Consider the following 15,263-nt stretch of genomic DNA (forward strand, 5'->3'; position numbering starts at 1 on the left):
CTATACTTACCGTATTACTATTACCTATACTAAGCCGTACTCGATGTGTACCTACTGTTTACCAACAAACAAATTAAAAACGAGGGTATAAATCTCTAGTCATTTCACACCTAATCATAATTATAATTAACATGTTCTTAAATTAATGAAAATAAAGTTGATTCATAAGCTTCAAACAATTAGATATACTTATAATAATAGTTAATATATTTTGAATAACAATTTATAAAACAAGATAATACCTGTCTAATTTAAAATAAATATTAAATGGCTTACGTTTTCTATCTTCTTTTCTAATTTGTTTGTTGGTAAACAGTACTCACCAAGCAGGGCTGTAAGTACAGCCAGAACATAAGCGACTTTTTGATACAATGATAGTGAGACAGCCAGAACATAAGTTACTTTTTAACCGACTTCCAAAAGGAGGAGGTTGTAGAACCTTACAGCCATAAATATGTAAACTTCCGAAGATCGTAGAGACAGCTAGTGCGTTTGTTAGTTTATAAATTAGAAATGTTATCAAGGTTTGAAGTAGGTCTGATGATGGAGCCAAAACACAGATGTTACAGTAGTTACATTTTGATTGGCCTTGATAAATTTGTATTGATGAGAACTTTCCATCTTGATGAGTTGTGACTGTTAGTGGTTTGGTGATAAAGATGAAAGACAGTTAAGGGAACTCCTTGACGGCTTACAGTAGCTGTGTTGTGTTTGGACTTGATAAATTTGTATTGATGAGAACTTTCCACCCATATGGGTTGTGACTGCATTAGAGGTCTAGTCATGAAGTCCTTTCACGTTTTTTTGGATATTCATATTACATGTGGATAAAGGGGGAGTGAAAATTTGTATTTGAGTTAAGGTAATATTTTCAAAATTGGGATTATAAGACTTAGGTAGGACTAATCATAAGAAAATAACGTTTTAGCTAATTGCTTATTAACTTTTGTTCACACTCAGTAGGTACGCTAACACTAAAAATGAAAAAAATAAAAAAAAATTAAACCGACTTCCAACACAAAAATTAAACTAAACTAAAAAGTAAAGAATAACATCGTACCCTATGTGCTACGTTCTGATCAGTTTGAAGGCGGTTCCAATCCAGTGTTGTTTTTATTAAAGCCGTTTTTGAAAGAACTACAGAAATTTGAATTAAAACATCACGGGCTTAGCACCGTCTTCAAACTGATCAGCAGGTAGAACATAATAATATTATGATGTTATTTTTCACTTTTTAGTTTAGTGAATACGTCGTTCGGTTTTGAAGTCGGTTGTATTTTTTTTAGTCAAATTTTATTATATTTCGATTTTTAGTGTAAAATATATACTTAGATACTACATGTAAAAAAATACTTCCACACACAAAATGAACACCCTACCATTCCCTCCCCCCTTAAATTCGAAAATTCCTACACCGTCGAGGAGTTCCCTTAACTGTTCTTCCTCTTCATCATCAGACTCCTCATGACGGTCACAACCATCTAGGTGGAAAGTTCTCATCAATACAAATTTACCAAGCCCAAACACAAGGTAGCTACTGTAAACCGTTAAGGAGTTCCCTTATTGGACCTGGTCTTTATCACCAGACCCCGAATGACAATCACAACCCAACTAGGTGGAAAGTTCTCATTAATAAAAATTAATCAAGCCCAAACACAAGGTTAATTACCTACTGTAAATCGTTGAGGAGTTCCCTCGTCTGTATTTTGGCTCCATCAGATCGATTCCAAACCTACATTAAATTGTACTTCTTAAAAATACTCAATAAAAAAATTATGAACACACTAGTCATCCATACAATTTTTCAAACTTCCCTTCGATTTCTCTAGGTTCCCATTATCAGATCTTGACATGATGAATATGCTGGTCGCATATTCATCATGTGAAGATCTGATAATATGGGAAGTATACCCTTTAAAACAAAAAAAATAATTTTCAAATCGGTTCGAGCGTTTTGAGTAATCAATGTACATACATTAAAATAAAAAAAAAAAGTTACCGGTCACCTTGAGAACCTCCTCCTTTTTAAGTCGGTTAAAAATAAGGTGATTTCATTATTTTCACACAGATGCAGCTTTGCAAACGCATATCGTAACGCATTTATACATATTTCCCTGAATGTCAGTTGTCTTTGTAAACGCGGGCTGGAAATGTCAAAGTCAATAGGTACGACACAAAGCGTCGCATCAGTAATTTTCAATATTATTCAAGAAAAATGGCGTTTAAAATATTTAAAAAACTGTTCACAAAAACTAACGAAATAAGATGGAGTATTTTTTTAATGGTAATTATTGATTAGTATATTAATTTACGTAACTAATTGTTGTAAGTGTTAAATTTTGAAATACAAATTATGAAAAAAGTTCGTGTATGCGGATGTCAAGGAAACGCGTGACATTTGTTTTTTTTTTTTATAATTGTTTCACCGGCTTCACCACGCTGCTTGTAAACATTCATTCTGAATTTATTCTTTGTTCTGTGGCTTATACATTTTTTTGCCATTTTGTTCTGAAGTGAATCATAAATTCTACAGGCAGTATTTTGTTTTTTTTCTGGGAAGCACCAGATTAAGTTAGATTGTAGATTACATTTTACTTTCACGCGTAAGGAGTCCCTGTAGTCGGGCCCCCGCGTCATTGACAGGGCTGATGCGACGGTGGCTACGCCCCTGCTATGAGGTGAACCTAATCACACAGCGTTGCAATCCTCAGACGTCCTCTACCGATATCTTTAAACCTCACTTCTCATATAGAACCTCGCCTAGGCAGGAATTCTTGTATAAATCGGTTTATTACTGAATGAATAGGTACAACAACCTGACCCGTCATGATATTGATATCTTTCAGGACACTGTGTTCACCTAGTTTTAAAAAGAAATTGACATTATTGCTATAAATATTACATAATATTATTGTTATTTTTATTAATTGTATTTTTTTTTTATTTTTTATTTTGCACTGACATTTATTTAAAATAATTTCATATCATAGGTATTTGTTACATAATTTCTAATCTAAAATCTTAAACAATCTAAAATCAAGTGCAGGTAGGTATGTCATAAATTAATTATTATTGTAAATGTTCTTAGATTTAAGTAGGTACCTACATAGTTACATAGTATAGACTATAGACTCTGCAGTGCTGTGAATGCCTGTAAAAAATTGCTGCAGTAGTCGTAAGAATTTTGTAACTGATTTGTTTGTTTTTCTGCTGACATTGCTGGCATTTCCAATAAATAAATAACATTCCACCCCCAAGTGTAAGTGCAGTAGGAGCACGAGCACGCACGGGCACGGGCACCATCCACTGCGACCGTGAGCGGTGAGCGCGGACAGTCGGATGCGCCGGTGTGCGGGGGGCGGCGCCTCACTGCGCGCGTGTGTGTTGCAGAGGGCGCGGGCGCGGGCGCGGACGGCGCGGACAGCGGGCGCGCGTTCGGCTACGCCCCGCCTTCGCCCGGCGCCGCGGCGCGCAGCTACCAGGAGCTGCGGCCGGCGCGCTACGAGGCCGAGGCGTACGCGCGCCGCAGCCCGCGCAGCGCCTCGCCCGACGACTACCGCGCGCTGCCCTACGACGCGTACGCGCCGCCGCCCTACGGCGACCACCTGCACCCCGCCGACGGGTGAGTGCTGCATTACTTCATACCTAGGGGAAAACCGGGACAGAGGCGCCATATTATAGCACAGACTAGCGGACGCCCGCGACGCCGTCCGCGTCTAATTCAGTTTACACAAGTCCTCGTAAGCTATTGATTTTCTCGAGATAAAAACTAACCAAACCCATACACATATTTCTCAATCATCCTCTATCTTCCAGTGAAAGTCCCGTTATAACCGGTGTAGCCGTTTACTCATGACGCTAAATAATAATAAATGATAAATATTTAATAAATTCGCTTCATGCCCTAAGGTAAGGTAATGTATGAAAAATGGTCGGTGTTAGTTTTGATCTATCAAAATCTATCAATTGAATGCTTTACCTATTATGTTTACGTGATTAAGTATCTACGATGTACCGTATGTACCGTATGATTACCGTTAGATATCTTAACGATCCACTAATGCACTAGCGCGGCGTGACGTCGCCGCATGTAGAGGAGGTCGCAACTCGCAGCACCGATCGGTACTTACCTCCCGCCCGCGCCGCCCGCGCCGCGCGCGCTGCAGTGTGTGCTGTGTGCACTCAGTCATTATTGTTATTGTCCTCCAAGGGCCAAACAATGCATTCGGATCGTTAGCGGCGATTAGCGAGCGCTTGTTTACTCCGCCGTAGGTACTCGGTCAGCCACGTACCTACGTACAAACAGTCCTTCGAGAGTGACTCATGTCATTAGCTTGTTTGGGGATGTATTATGGTGTTACACACACCATGCTGCGACTGACGTGCGAGGTTCCGTGAACTTCAAGCGCTGCAGCTCTGGTGTGCGTTCCATGAGTGATCTTATTTTGTAATGCGCATGTCGAGAGTTGTAACAGCAGCCCCAATCCCGATATCTTCGATGCCTTTGTTGCACTGTTTTCGACATGTTCATAAAGTATATAACTTTGAATCTACAATAACCCCTAAACCACTAATACTAGAAACTTCTTTCGAGTGCAAAATTATTAATTTTATAAACATAATTAGTTGCTGTTTTAAAACATTTATCTTTATTCAAAAGCTCGCCGTTTTCAGTGCAGGGGGTATAAATCATATCGATATCGCCTGGTCGTCTCTACATCAGCTTGGCTGTTGCTCAAATAATAGTTTGTAGTTAATAGTAGGTAGGTAGTTAGTTGTAGTTAGTAGTATTTTGTATTTTTTTTATATCATCTGCGAACATTTTATTTAACCAAATCGATTATAAAAATTAAAAAAAGAAGGACCGAGATGTGACCCATGCCTGGTGGTATTTTACTTTTGTGTAAGATTTATAACCATTGACAGCAACAATTTGCGATCGATAAACTCGCACCACCGTGATAATGAACCATGAATACCCATGTACTTAATTTTTGAAATTAAAACACTGAGGTTAACCATATCAACAAGCTTTGCGAAAGTCCTAAGAAAATTGCATGAAGGTACCTCCGCCGTAGTGTCAAGTGTTTTAGCAACATTGGATATGTATATGTATATGTTACTAAGTATATGTTAGTGTTAAATTGTAAAATACGTAAGTTTATAATCTCCCTCGTGATATCGTAATCTGCCGTCATATTAGATTTGCCTAAATTATACTTATAATTAACAATAACAACATTTTCCTAAGGAAAAACAGTGTTTAAAATTAAGTTTTAATAGAAATTAGGAAACGCCACCCCTCCGATTTTATTTATTTTTCTATTTTCTTTGACTTTAATTAAGGGAAGAAGTTCACATAAGTCATAAGACCGGGTCCAGTAGTAGATAATATGGATATAGGCCTATAGTTTGTAACATCTTTGCCGGACTTACAAATATTTCAGCGTGTTAAACCTACCTACCTACGCAATTTTCTATATTATTGAGAATATATCGGTTTTATAGAACAGTTATAGGTATATATATGACTCAATGACATAACCAGCAGAGAAGCGCAACTTTTAAGAAATAATGCTCTGGAGTTTAATAAGTCCAAATGCAAATGCTTATCTTTACATACAAGTAGGTACTTGCTAACAAAGTAAATAAAATGTACGGTTAACAACTAGCTAAAATAGTAGTTTTCCATCCGATTGATCTCCCTTTCAAACAGCTTGTCTTGCACAGACAAAGGCCTCCTCTAATAGTTTCCACGTATTCCTGTAGCTTTATAAAAACCAATAATTAATTAATAACCTATTATTTCGTATTGTAATTTTCTTTTCGATTTAAAAATAAATAAATAAATAAAAATAAAAAATCGGAGCTGTTCTTGAGGACTTCTTAGGACTGCACTGTTGTATCGACTATGTATTAGGAGTACGTCGGTACCCATTTAAAATGCAAACCATACCTTTACTCTGCCTTTACCTATTACGAGTAGCTAGACGGTAGAGAATCTATTTCTGTGTCTGGTTATTTACTTGTCTAGGTATTTTATTTACAAGTACAGACTGCACTACTATACCTATCCAAGATATATAATAGGTGTAACCTACTTTTGGCATCGTCACATCGGTGACTCGAACCTTCAAACGTACGTAGTATTATCCTACCACTCCGCAGGCATCCTACGTGGCCGCCACGCCGCTGTTCAGCTCACTATTCATTGATTGCGGTGTTAGGCAAGCTGCGTGTCTGAAGCAATACCTCGTCAAGCGCCGCCCGCCGACACTATCGCCCGCTACGTGCGGCGGCGCGCGGCGCGGGCACGTGCGCTTGCGACACATCACTCATCATTATTATTTTTTATTATTTTAAGACATACTTTAAATGTACGCCGTATTTACCTAATAGCAACATCATCATCATTCAGTATCCGCTAAAATTTTTGAGTTGGAAGTCGGTTGATTTTTTTTTATTAAAATTTTTATACATCGTAAAAACAGTATAAAGTCCGTAATCGCTTGTGAACTACTGTGGTTGTGCAAATATGCTTCTTTGTACTGAATCCTCGATGGCCGAATCCGACTCGCACTTGTCCGATTTTTATATTTTATCTGTCTATGCTAGGTTTATTACAAACCTGCAAATTTAATAAATAAGTAGGTAGGTAGGTACCTACCCCTACCTAACGTTTTTCTAATTGTAGTTTTTTTTAATATAGTCATGATATACCATTTTGAAATCCTCATGATGAGCCCTTAAATTTGATACCCATATTCCAATACTCGAAAAAAAATTTTTTTTTCACCTCGAATTTAGGTATAGCGTCTCACAGTCGTCGTGTTGGTTTTTTTTTTAATTTCACCTATCTAAGAACACTTAGGTTAATAAGGCAAATTTAACGATATATTAATTGCGCTAATCCGTTCAGGGGTTTGGAAGATAATATGAGGATATTAATAAAGAATATTACATACATACAAGCATACTTACATACAAGATACGCGCGAAAAATATAACTCTTCTTACAGTCGGGTTAAAATAGGGTTCCAAAGATTCGGTCTGTGAGACCGAAACATGTACATACAAGTATTAGGTGTTCGAATATTAACCCTAGATAGCTAACGTTCGGACATACCCTGTTTAAGCTAACCATCCGTCGAAACGACGGGTATATAAAAACCGTGTTTTTGAACAAAAATATTAACATAAACAATTTTTTTTCTTTTAAGGTTAATAAAATCACAGTATTTAAATTAAATTTTATTTATTTGATTTTATATTTTAATAAACTAAGTAACCCAACTTTAACGAAAATGAGATGTCTAGAAAAATTATCAATATTTGTTACTATCAACTTTGCCATGCAAAATCAATTAAAAAAAGGATAAATTGTAATTTTTTTTAGTTGTGTGGCACTAAAAACATAATAACCTAATAGCACAATAATAAATATTTAATTTTTCATAAGCCCATGTAACACAAAAGTCAAGTTTATGTTCGTCACATATCGCTACTTCACAATAACGATTGGTAATACGCTTTTTCTTGTAGTGCCACTTCCCACACGTTTTCCGTTTGCGTTTTTCTCCTCCAGAGGAAGTCGATGGTTCATTCTCTTCATGTTCTGGTCCTCGGAGAGTAGCTTGACCTGATAGACCTGGTGACAGCTGCTAAATTAGTGGACGGTTGTGCTGATAGCAGACTCCCTAATTTAATCTTTCACCTGCATTGACATCGGGGCTTTGATGAACCATGGCTCTGCAAGATGAAAATATAGAGTCTTCATGAAGCTTCAGCGAGGATTTACTGGTGGTGGTATAGTGGAAGTCTGCCGTTTAGCGGTAGCCCAGACATGTCGATTTTACCTCGTACGTTCCTTTGAGGCAGTTAAATGATACTGCTGCGTGTGGTTTCTGGAGTCATGCTGGGTTGTATAGTTAAGGACAAGACGTCTCGAGGGGTAACCCAAGAAACTCTACATGAGTATCTTCGGAATCAAATGGTTGCTGACAACAGAGTTGGCTCGACGAGATGAAACATTTGGGTGAACTGTTACAAAATGACAGCGATATTTCTGTGCGGTGCCCGTCGAATCGACGGAGGTTAGCTATCTAGGGTTAAAAACAATAACGCTATTTCCTATAAACTCTTAGCAACTCCTTCAAAGAGCAAAAGGCATTTAGTGAAACGGGAGCGACACGAACACGGTCGTCCGGTCGGTCGGTCGCAGGCGGCGCAGCGGCCGCAAGTAACGGTCGCGCCGCTAACGACCAATAATTACAAGTAACGCGACTCTGCGGTACGAGCGCCGACCGAGCGCCGACCGAGCGAGCATGCGAGTAGTTCCGCCCGCGACTTCCTGCGCTGAGTGCGGCCGAGTGCCTACTCGAGCAGTGAACAATGAGCTCTGTGACGCGTTCTGTTCAATCACCGACATACTCGTAATGTTCACAAGTTCAATTCTTATTCTCTCGAACAGCAAAACTTATAGCGTCGTTATTTCTGTACCTACATAATACGAGGAGGATTCATACGTCAACTTCCTTTGTTGAAATAAATTTATACTATTAGGTACCTACCACTGCACTAGGTGCAAAAGTGCACTGCATACTCCGAGGACTCATTACCATCGTACACCGGAGAAAAAAAAATCTATTTTGTTGTTTACGTAGGTACGAGTATAAGGCATACTTACCCTAGTTCCAAACCTTGAGCACGCCACTGCTCTACTTATTCTCGCAACTCAGTTTATTAATTGTCTAAGAGTGAGATCCATGTCATACTAACTCGGTCACTTGATTCAGCCCGTGGTACTTAGGGACCTTCTATCTCAAGTTATTACGTAATAAGCTAACCCAACAACGTCATATAGTGACCATTAAATATTTTTTGTATTTTATATAATAACATAGATAGACAATATAAGTATCTCACATGTAATACCTACAATATTATATACCGTACACAGCTATATATTCAATATGATTGTTTAGAGCTATTACCAAGTCAATTTATTTTATTTAAAATATATACTCTGTCCTATGAGCTTTTCTTATTTTTGTAGGTAGTCTACAAAAATAAGACAAGAAAAAAAAAAGAAAATCCTCTTTTTTCCGGCACCTACTCGTATTACTTCTTGAGCTAAAGTTTTTCTCAAAGCTCGCTGTGTCCTCCTGTCTCTACGGGGTTTTCTCGGAGACTTTGATTTGTCAAGCCTAGGCTAGACGGTAAACACGGTTGGTGTGTGTAGCTTCGCCTACCTACGATGTCGCAGTAAGAGCCACAGGGGGCCTGCAACAATGCGAGCGCCTCCTGTGGCGGACGGAAGCGTGGAAGGCCTCGTTATGATTCATTATTATTATTGTTCTTCCTTTCATGGCAATTTTTGACAATTTAGTCTACTTAATAGGAACTTTGTAAGACTAATCCCATTCTTGCTTTCTCATTTCGTTGACCATTTTATTAGTTATGATTATTCCATTATATTATACAAAAACATATAAGTATGATATGATTCATTCACTGCAATACATTTGGCAGGCAGTGAATGAACATTACAAAGTAATACTTTGTAATTTTGTCAATATTATACTTAAATAGTTGCGAAATATTTAAATATTTATTTGGTTTATACACTAAACACTACTTGTATTCTAAATTTTAAGGTCCTATGTTTGCTGGAAGTGAGAGAGTTTTGATGATCGGTCAGTCAGTGAGTGACAAAATTAAGAAACTACCTATGTCTAGTTACAGTAATTGTGAAATAGGTACTCGTTCAAATTCAATAAAATTTGAAATATTCCGCGTCTATGAAATGTCTGCTGATAATTGGGTACTGAAAATTCAAGTTTCTGGTTTCATCCACCACGAAATTAGAGGGAGTCGAAAATGGCTTGAACTGTTTCGAGAAAAGCATGGTTTTGCTTGACTTGGTGGGGGACACAGAAGGTACACATGTTACATATACATCTATTGAACTTTTTTTAATATTTCATGATATTCTCGCCTTTTAGACAGTTATCGCCTCAAAGATCTCATTAAAAGACGATGCTGGCATAAATCTCTTTCGGAAGACAATAATGTAATACTTAGAGCACAGAAACATATGTAGAAGTAGGTACTTAGAGTTATGCCTAGTTCAGACTACTTTAGTATTTTAGTCGAGTACGAACGATTTTTGGATTTACCGCCCAAATGTAAAGCAGTCCGAACTAGGCATAGGAGACCTATTTGAGCTTTATTTACTTACATACAATATTATGACAAAACTATATATTTATATCAATATGTAGGGGTATATACATATATTACCTACAACTGCAGTAGGTACAGTGCACCGTCCGCGCCGCAGAGCCGCAGTCGCGCTAGAGCTCGAGCCGCAGTAGGTATGTAGGTACACAATGTACACCAGTAGGTACACATGTACAGCGAGCTGAACTATTTATAGCTGGTATTGTTATTTATATAGTAGCGCACGTCGTTAGCCGGCACATACCTACCTATTGTGAGTGGTGTACCTTTAACTTGTTCTGCGACCAATTCACTATATTTGACGTCTGCTAGTTGTTCGTGTATACGAAATTGAGATTCTATGAAACAAATGTCTCCAGTGCTTACGGGTGGATATCACATATTAGGCAAATGACATTTTGTTAATTGATATTTACTTTAATAGGTTGATAATAAAGACCAAAATAGTGAATAGGCCAGCTGACGTGTTTAGCTAACAGTTGAACAACTCGTGCACATCGTGTGATTCATCGACGTTTAAAATAATCGATACATCTTCTGTGTTACCGTGTGATTGGTTTGTAAGCGACTTTTAGTCTATTCATATTTACAAATTTTCAATAGGTTTACCTTCGAAGAACAAAGATGTTCATAGTTCATACATCCACCCTCCCATTTTCCCCCTTCAACGTTGTTGTAAAAGTGTTTTGTGTTTTATTTTGTTTATGTTGTTGCTAGGACTTCGTCCGAGTGAAATTAAGTTTTTCACAAATCCCACCGAAATCATGGAATTCCATGGTTATACATAATTATGTACCTATATACCTACTTAATTAAGGTGGATATAAGATAAGAACCTACCTACCTATGTAATATATGTATATAATATGTTGTTCCAAACCGCCTCTATCTTCCAGTGAAAATCACAGTAGAATCGGTCCAGCCGTTCCAAACATTAGTCCGGACAGAGACAAAGTTTTTAAAAAACTTCGACTGTTTTTTTTTTATAAATTTTATTATGAAGATACGTACCTATAACGAGTAAGGTTTCGGTTGTTAAGCCAGTATGTAGTCGTTTTGGCTCTGCGTTGATAAGCCATTCAATACTTTAGTTAGTCGGGATATACTAAGGTATTTATGTAGCTACCTACAGGTATTAGCAAGCCTTCCGTGTATGCGTAGGCAGGTAGTGAAGGTCGCAGACGCAGCCGCAGACGCAGGAGTGCACAAGTGTGGGAATGTGTTCCTGTTGTTGTGATACGGCTGTACGGCTATACATACGGCTCGGGTTACGCGCACCGGATTTTGCTAGCGAGAAGGAACGGACGAACGGACTTGTGTAATGTAGGTACTTAGTTCAGTAGTAATGTAGGTACTTTGCATCTTTGATTAGATGTATAGCTTTGCATAAGGAGAAGACATTTTAGAACAGGTAGGAATTGAATAGGAGCCGGGCGCGCCGTGTCGCCGCTACATGCGAGTATGCAGCGCCGCACGTGCCGCCAGAGACTACAGCACCAGTTGCTTCGTTCTAATAGTCGCGTAATTAGTATGTGCCTACTGGTACGTGTTGTTTTGTACCGGCTGTGAATGTTGAGAAATAGAAAAAAACCGCGTGCCTTTCGTTCAACTTAGAACAAAAGTTAACCAAACAGGAATGTACAAATTCAGGTACGGCGGTGATTCATTCTCAGGCTACGCTGATGTTTATCTAATCTATGAGGAGGCGCGCTGCGTCACGCGCCCGGTGAGGACTCCATCCACAGGCGCGTCAGCACTGATTCACTCGGCGCTAACACCCTTCCAGGTCGGCCACGGTCAGGGCAGGCACCCTTGGAGACCTGCTCCATTTCCTCTGCTTCTGCCTTCGGGTCCCATCAGGCGATGCTTCTGCGCTCGCCTAAAACCGTGGACACGGTTCCCTTGGTTGATTTGATTTTTTTTCTCATTTATTCATTTGTCCTTTATTTAATTTCAACGATGTAATTAAATACAAAATATAATACAAAACACTATTAAAATTTTTTAAAACAAAAAAAAATTTACTCTGCAACCTATTATAAATTATACATTTTATCCCAAAGTATCAGAATCGGCGTAACCATGATACTAGATGTTATTTCCACCTACTTCCTGAATGCTCCACGTTAGTATCATTTAGTTTTATAATCTTTTGTGGTTGAGATTTATAAGTTTGGAAGCGCTGGTCTTGCCTAGTACATGTTAACATTTAAATTATTATTTTTATGACATTCTTGTTATTGCACCTTTTATTGCACACACCACCTGTTATTGCACCTTTTAATCACTGTCAATATTTTGATGTTTGTTACATTTAATTAACAGGGTGGTGTCGTCTGCAAAAAGGATACATTCATGATTTGTTGTATTAGGCAAATCATTAATGTAAAGGGGAAAAAGTAAGGGTCCGAGAACACTGCCCTGTGAAATTCCATTTTTTTTCTCGATAACACGATCGAAATATTGTTTTAGTAGTAGGTACCTACAATGTTACAAATTTCAACACATTGTTTTCTATTCCTTAAATATGGTTCTAACCAAATACCAATCATGTGCTGGTCCTCGATAAGTCTCAAATAAAGATAAATTTCTTCCCGTCTACATGTAGACATAGTACCTAGGCACCTAGCAATAACTAGGCAGCTATCATGTCTGAGTCTAGTTAGTTGTCAGAGTGTATTTAGGATTCTCTGTTTAGTTTAGGTACCTACCTATATCTTTTTTATTGTTATGTTGTTATAGTTAGGTACCCAATGACTTTATACTGTAAAATGAATGGTTAAACCCTCAGATTAGTTATAGTATAGTATTTCAAAGCGGTCTAGTCGAGAGACTTAAAACTGTAGATTAACTAAAACCTGTACCTAATTTTGTTTTGGGACAGACTTAGTGATGATGTGATGATAAATAATGTGATGTGCACATAACGGATGTAAACATATGTTTATCTGAGCTGAACTTTATCATCTATCAATTATTGTGAGTGTTGTGATGATATATTAGTTCAGATTGGATTCATTCAGTGAGCGCCAGCGCCGCACGACAGGCGATGAGGCAGACATGCCCTAAGCGGGCGGCGACCGAAAATGGGCTGCCAAGGAAAATAGGAAGACAGTGTTTGGACCTCGGCCTCGGCGCCGCGGCGGAGCAGTGAATGACTCCGCCGGCGCAGTGTGTGCGGGCAGCTGACCTCCGCGCGGCACGTACGGCGCTCGTGTGTGTGTACACGAGCACTCGCACCGCTGCTGCTGCACTGCTACTGCGCCGCTGCAGCGCAGACTCATTTCACATACCTTATACCTACTAACGGAGGTCAATAGTTATCTAGGTGGTGGTGGTGGTGGTGGTGGTGGTGGTTGTGGTGGTCAAATGATAGTTCACAATTGACAGAGCTTCGGCTGACTGAGTAGGTGCCGCGAAGCCGTGGTCACCTTGTGTGAGAGCAGACACACTGTACAAAGATGTTTTCACTCAGGCTATGTGTGTATTGTGTCTGACTTATTGCTAGTCTTGAGATCTTTGGTACCTACTTAGTTCAATAAGTAAAATATTTTGAGTTGCTGCTGGACATGAGCCTCTTGCATCCCTAGTGGCCAAGTGCGGAAAAGGCCCAGAAGAAAAGAAAGAAGAAGAAGGCTTCTTGCACGGACTTCCAAACAAAACGGTCTCGTATTTTACAATTTAACGGTAACAACGTAAAACCGCTGCACGTATGCCGCATACGTATTCTAGAAACATACCGTATACCGACCGGCTGTACCTCTACCACAGAAAACATATGTACAAGTACTCTACCTACCATTAACTGCGCTACTGCCAGTCAACTCACTCGACATTATATACCTATCTACCTACGAGTCGATCGTTAGAATGCGTGGGAATCATTTTAAAATTAAATTCAAATGACACATCCGGTTGTTTACCAAGGAACTATGTGTGCTGTCGGCATTGTAGTGCAGCCGTAGGTACAGACGTGGCGCTGACGGGAACTACAGTGTACCTAGTGGGAGTTTTCAATATTTTCATACTGTTACTATCGCGTTGACGTATACGCGAATTTATATGGAATTGAAACAGTTGGGCAGTAGTGCCACGAGATGGCGCTGTTTCAATTCCTTGGAAATTTGCGATTACGTTGACGCGATAGTAACAGTATCAAACTGCAACTCGCTTCAGTGAGCGCACACTCGCAGCAACACTCGTCATCTACCGGCTCGCTCTCGGCCGGCGGAGCTAGGGCGCGGCTGCTCGAGTTACGGAAACTTTGCCGCGGACACAGAGGTCATCTGTGCTCGTGTGCGCACGTACCTACTGCGGCACAGCCAGCGCCGAGCAGCTCGCAGGGCGCGCAACTCGCAGGCGCAGGCGCCCGCAGGTACGAGCGCGACGTCGACCCTCTTTTTGTGCGTCCGCAAACACATCCTGTTTGACGATGTAGGGATTAATTTATAGCGAAACCGCTAACTCGCAGAGCAAACTCGCGCACGTAAACACTTCTAAACCTACGAAAATATCTCAACGATATTGACACTTGTACTTAGTCACATCATGGCGCAAGAGTCTGCCCTCTAAACAGGTGTCAGGTACACTCCGTTCTAGACTACACTTTAATTTCAATCCGCGCTCGACGGAGTCGCCAGTCTATTGCTTTCGCAATTTGAGGGACAGTTACAATAGACTGAAGGACTGACAGATCTCATACTTTGATCAAAGTCTCGGTTAATCCAACTGGAAATTCAAAGCGTGTCGCTACCTTTACTGTGGTGCGGCGGTGTGCTGCCGCTCGCCATCATCCGTTCACTAGTACCTACCGGAAATTAGCGTCGAGACATTTTATGGCGTTCGTATGAAGTTAAAAGTACAAGACGCATTCTTTTCAATCATTTTCCTTGTAGATAGATTACTTATAAATAAAAATGAAGACATAGGTGACTACAACCGATTAGGAATAACCAAATGACAACAGACCCATAGCTCGCGTTGTCTGCGGAGCTCGTGATACCCGTCATAGAGATACGGCT

General features: G+C 39.5%; 1 protein-coding gene across 10 annotated transcripts in view; it reads left to right on the plus strand.

Annotated features, from left to right (window-relative positions):
• LOC112049845 (transcription factor BCFI) overlaps nucleotides 1-15,263 on the plus strand; it is a 48,640-nt gene that overhangs the window by 16,370 nt on the left and 17,007 nt on the right. For all 10 annotated transcript variants that reach the window (XR_008252444.1, XR_008252443.1, XR_008252445.1 and 7 more), the window contains exon 2: nucleotides 3,391-3,622. Coding sequence is in view for 7 of the 10 variants with exons in the window: in XM_052891499.1 (XP_052747459.1) it covers nucleotides 3,391-3,622 (232 nt within the window). In the remaining 3 variants the exon portion in view is untranslated. The remainder of the gene's footprint in view (nucleotides 1-3,390; nucleotides 3,623-15,263) is intronic.

The sequence above is a fragment of the Bicyclus anynana genome, chromosome 4 (assembly GCF_947172395.1).
Source record: "Bicyclus anynana chromosome 4, ilBicAnyn1.1, whole genome shotgun sequence".
Lineage (NCBI taxonomy): Eukaryota > Metazoa > Arthropoda > Insecta > Lepidoptera > Nymphalidae > Bicyclus > Bicyclus anynana.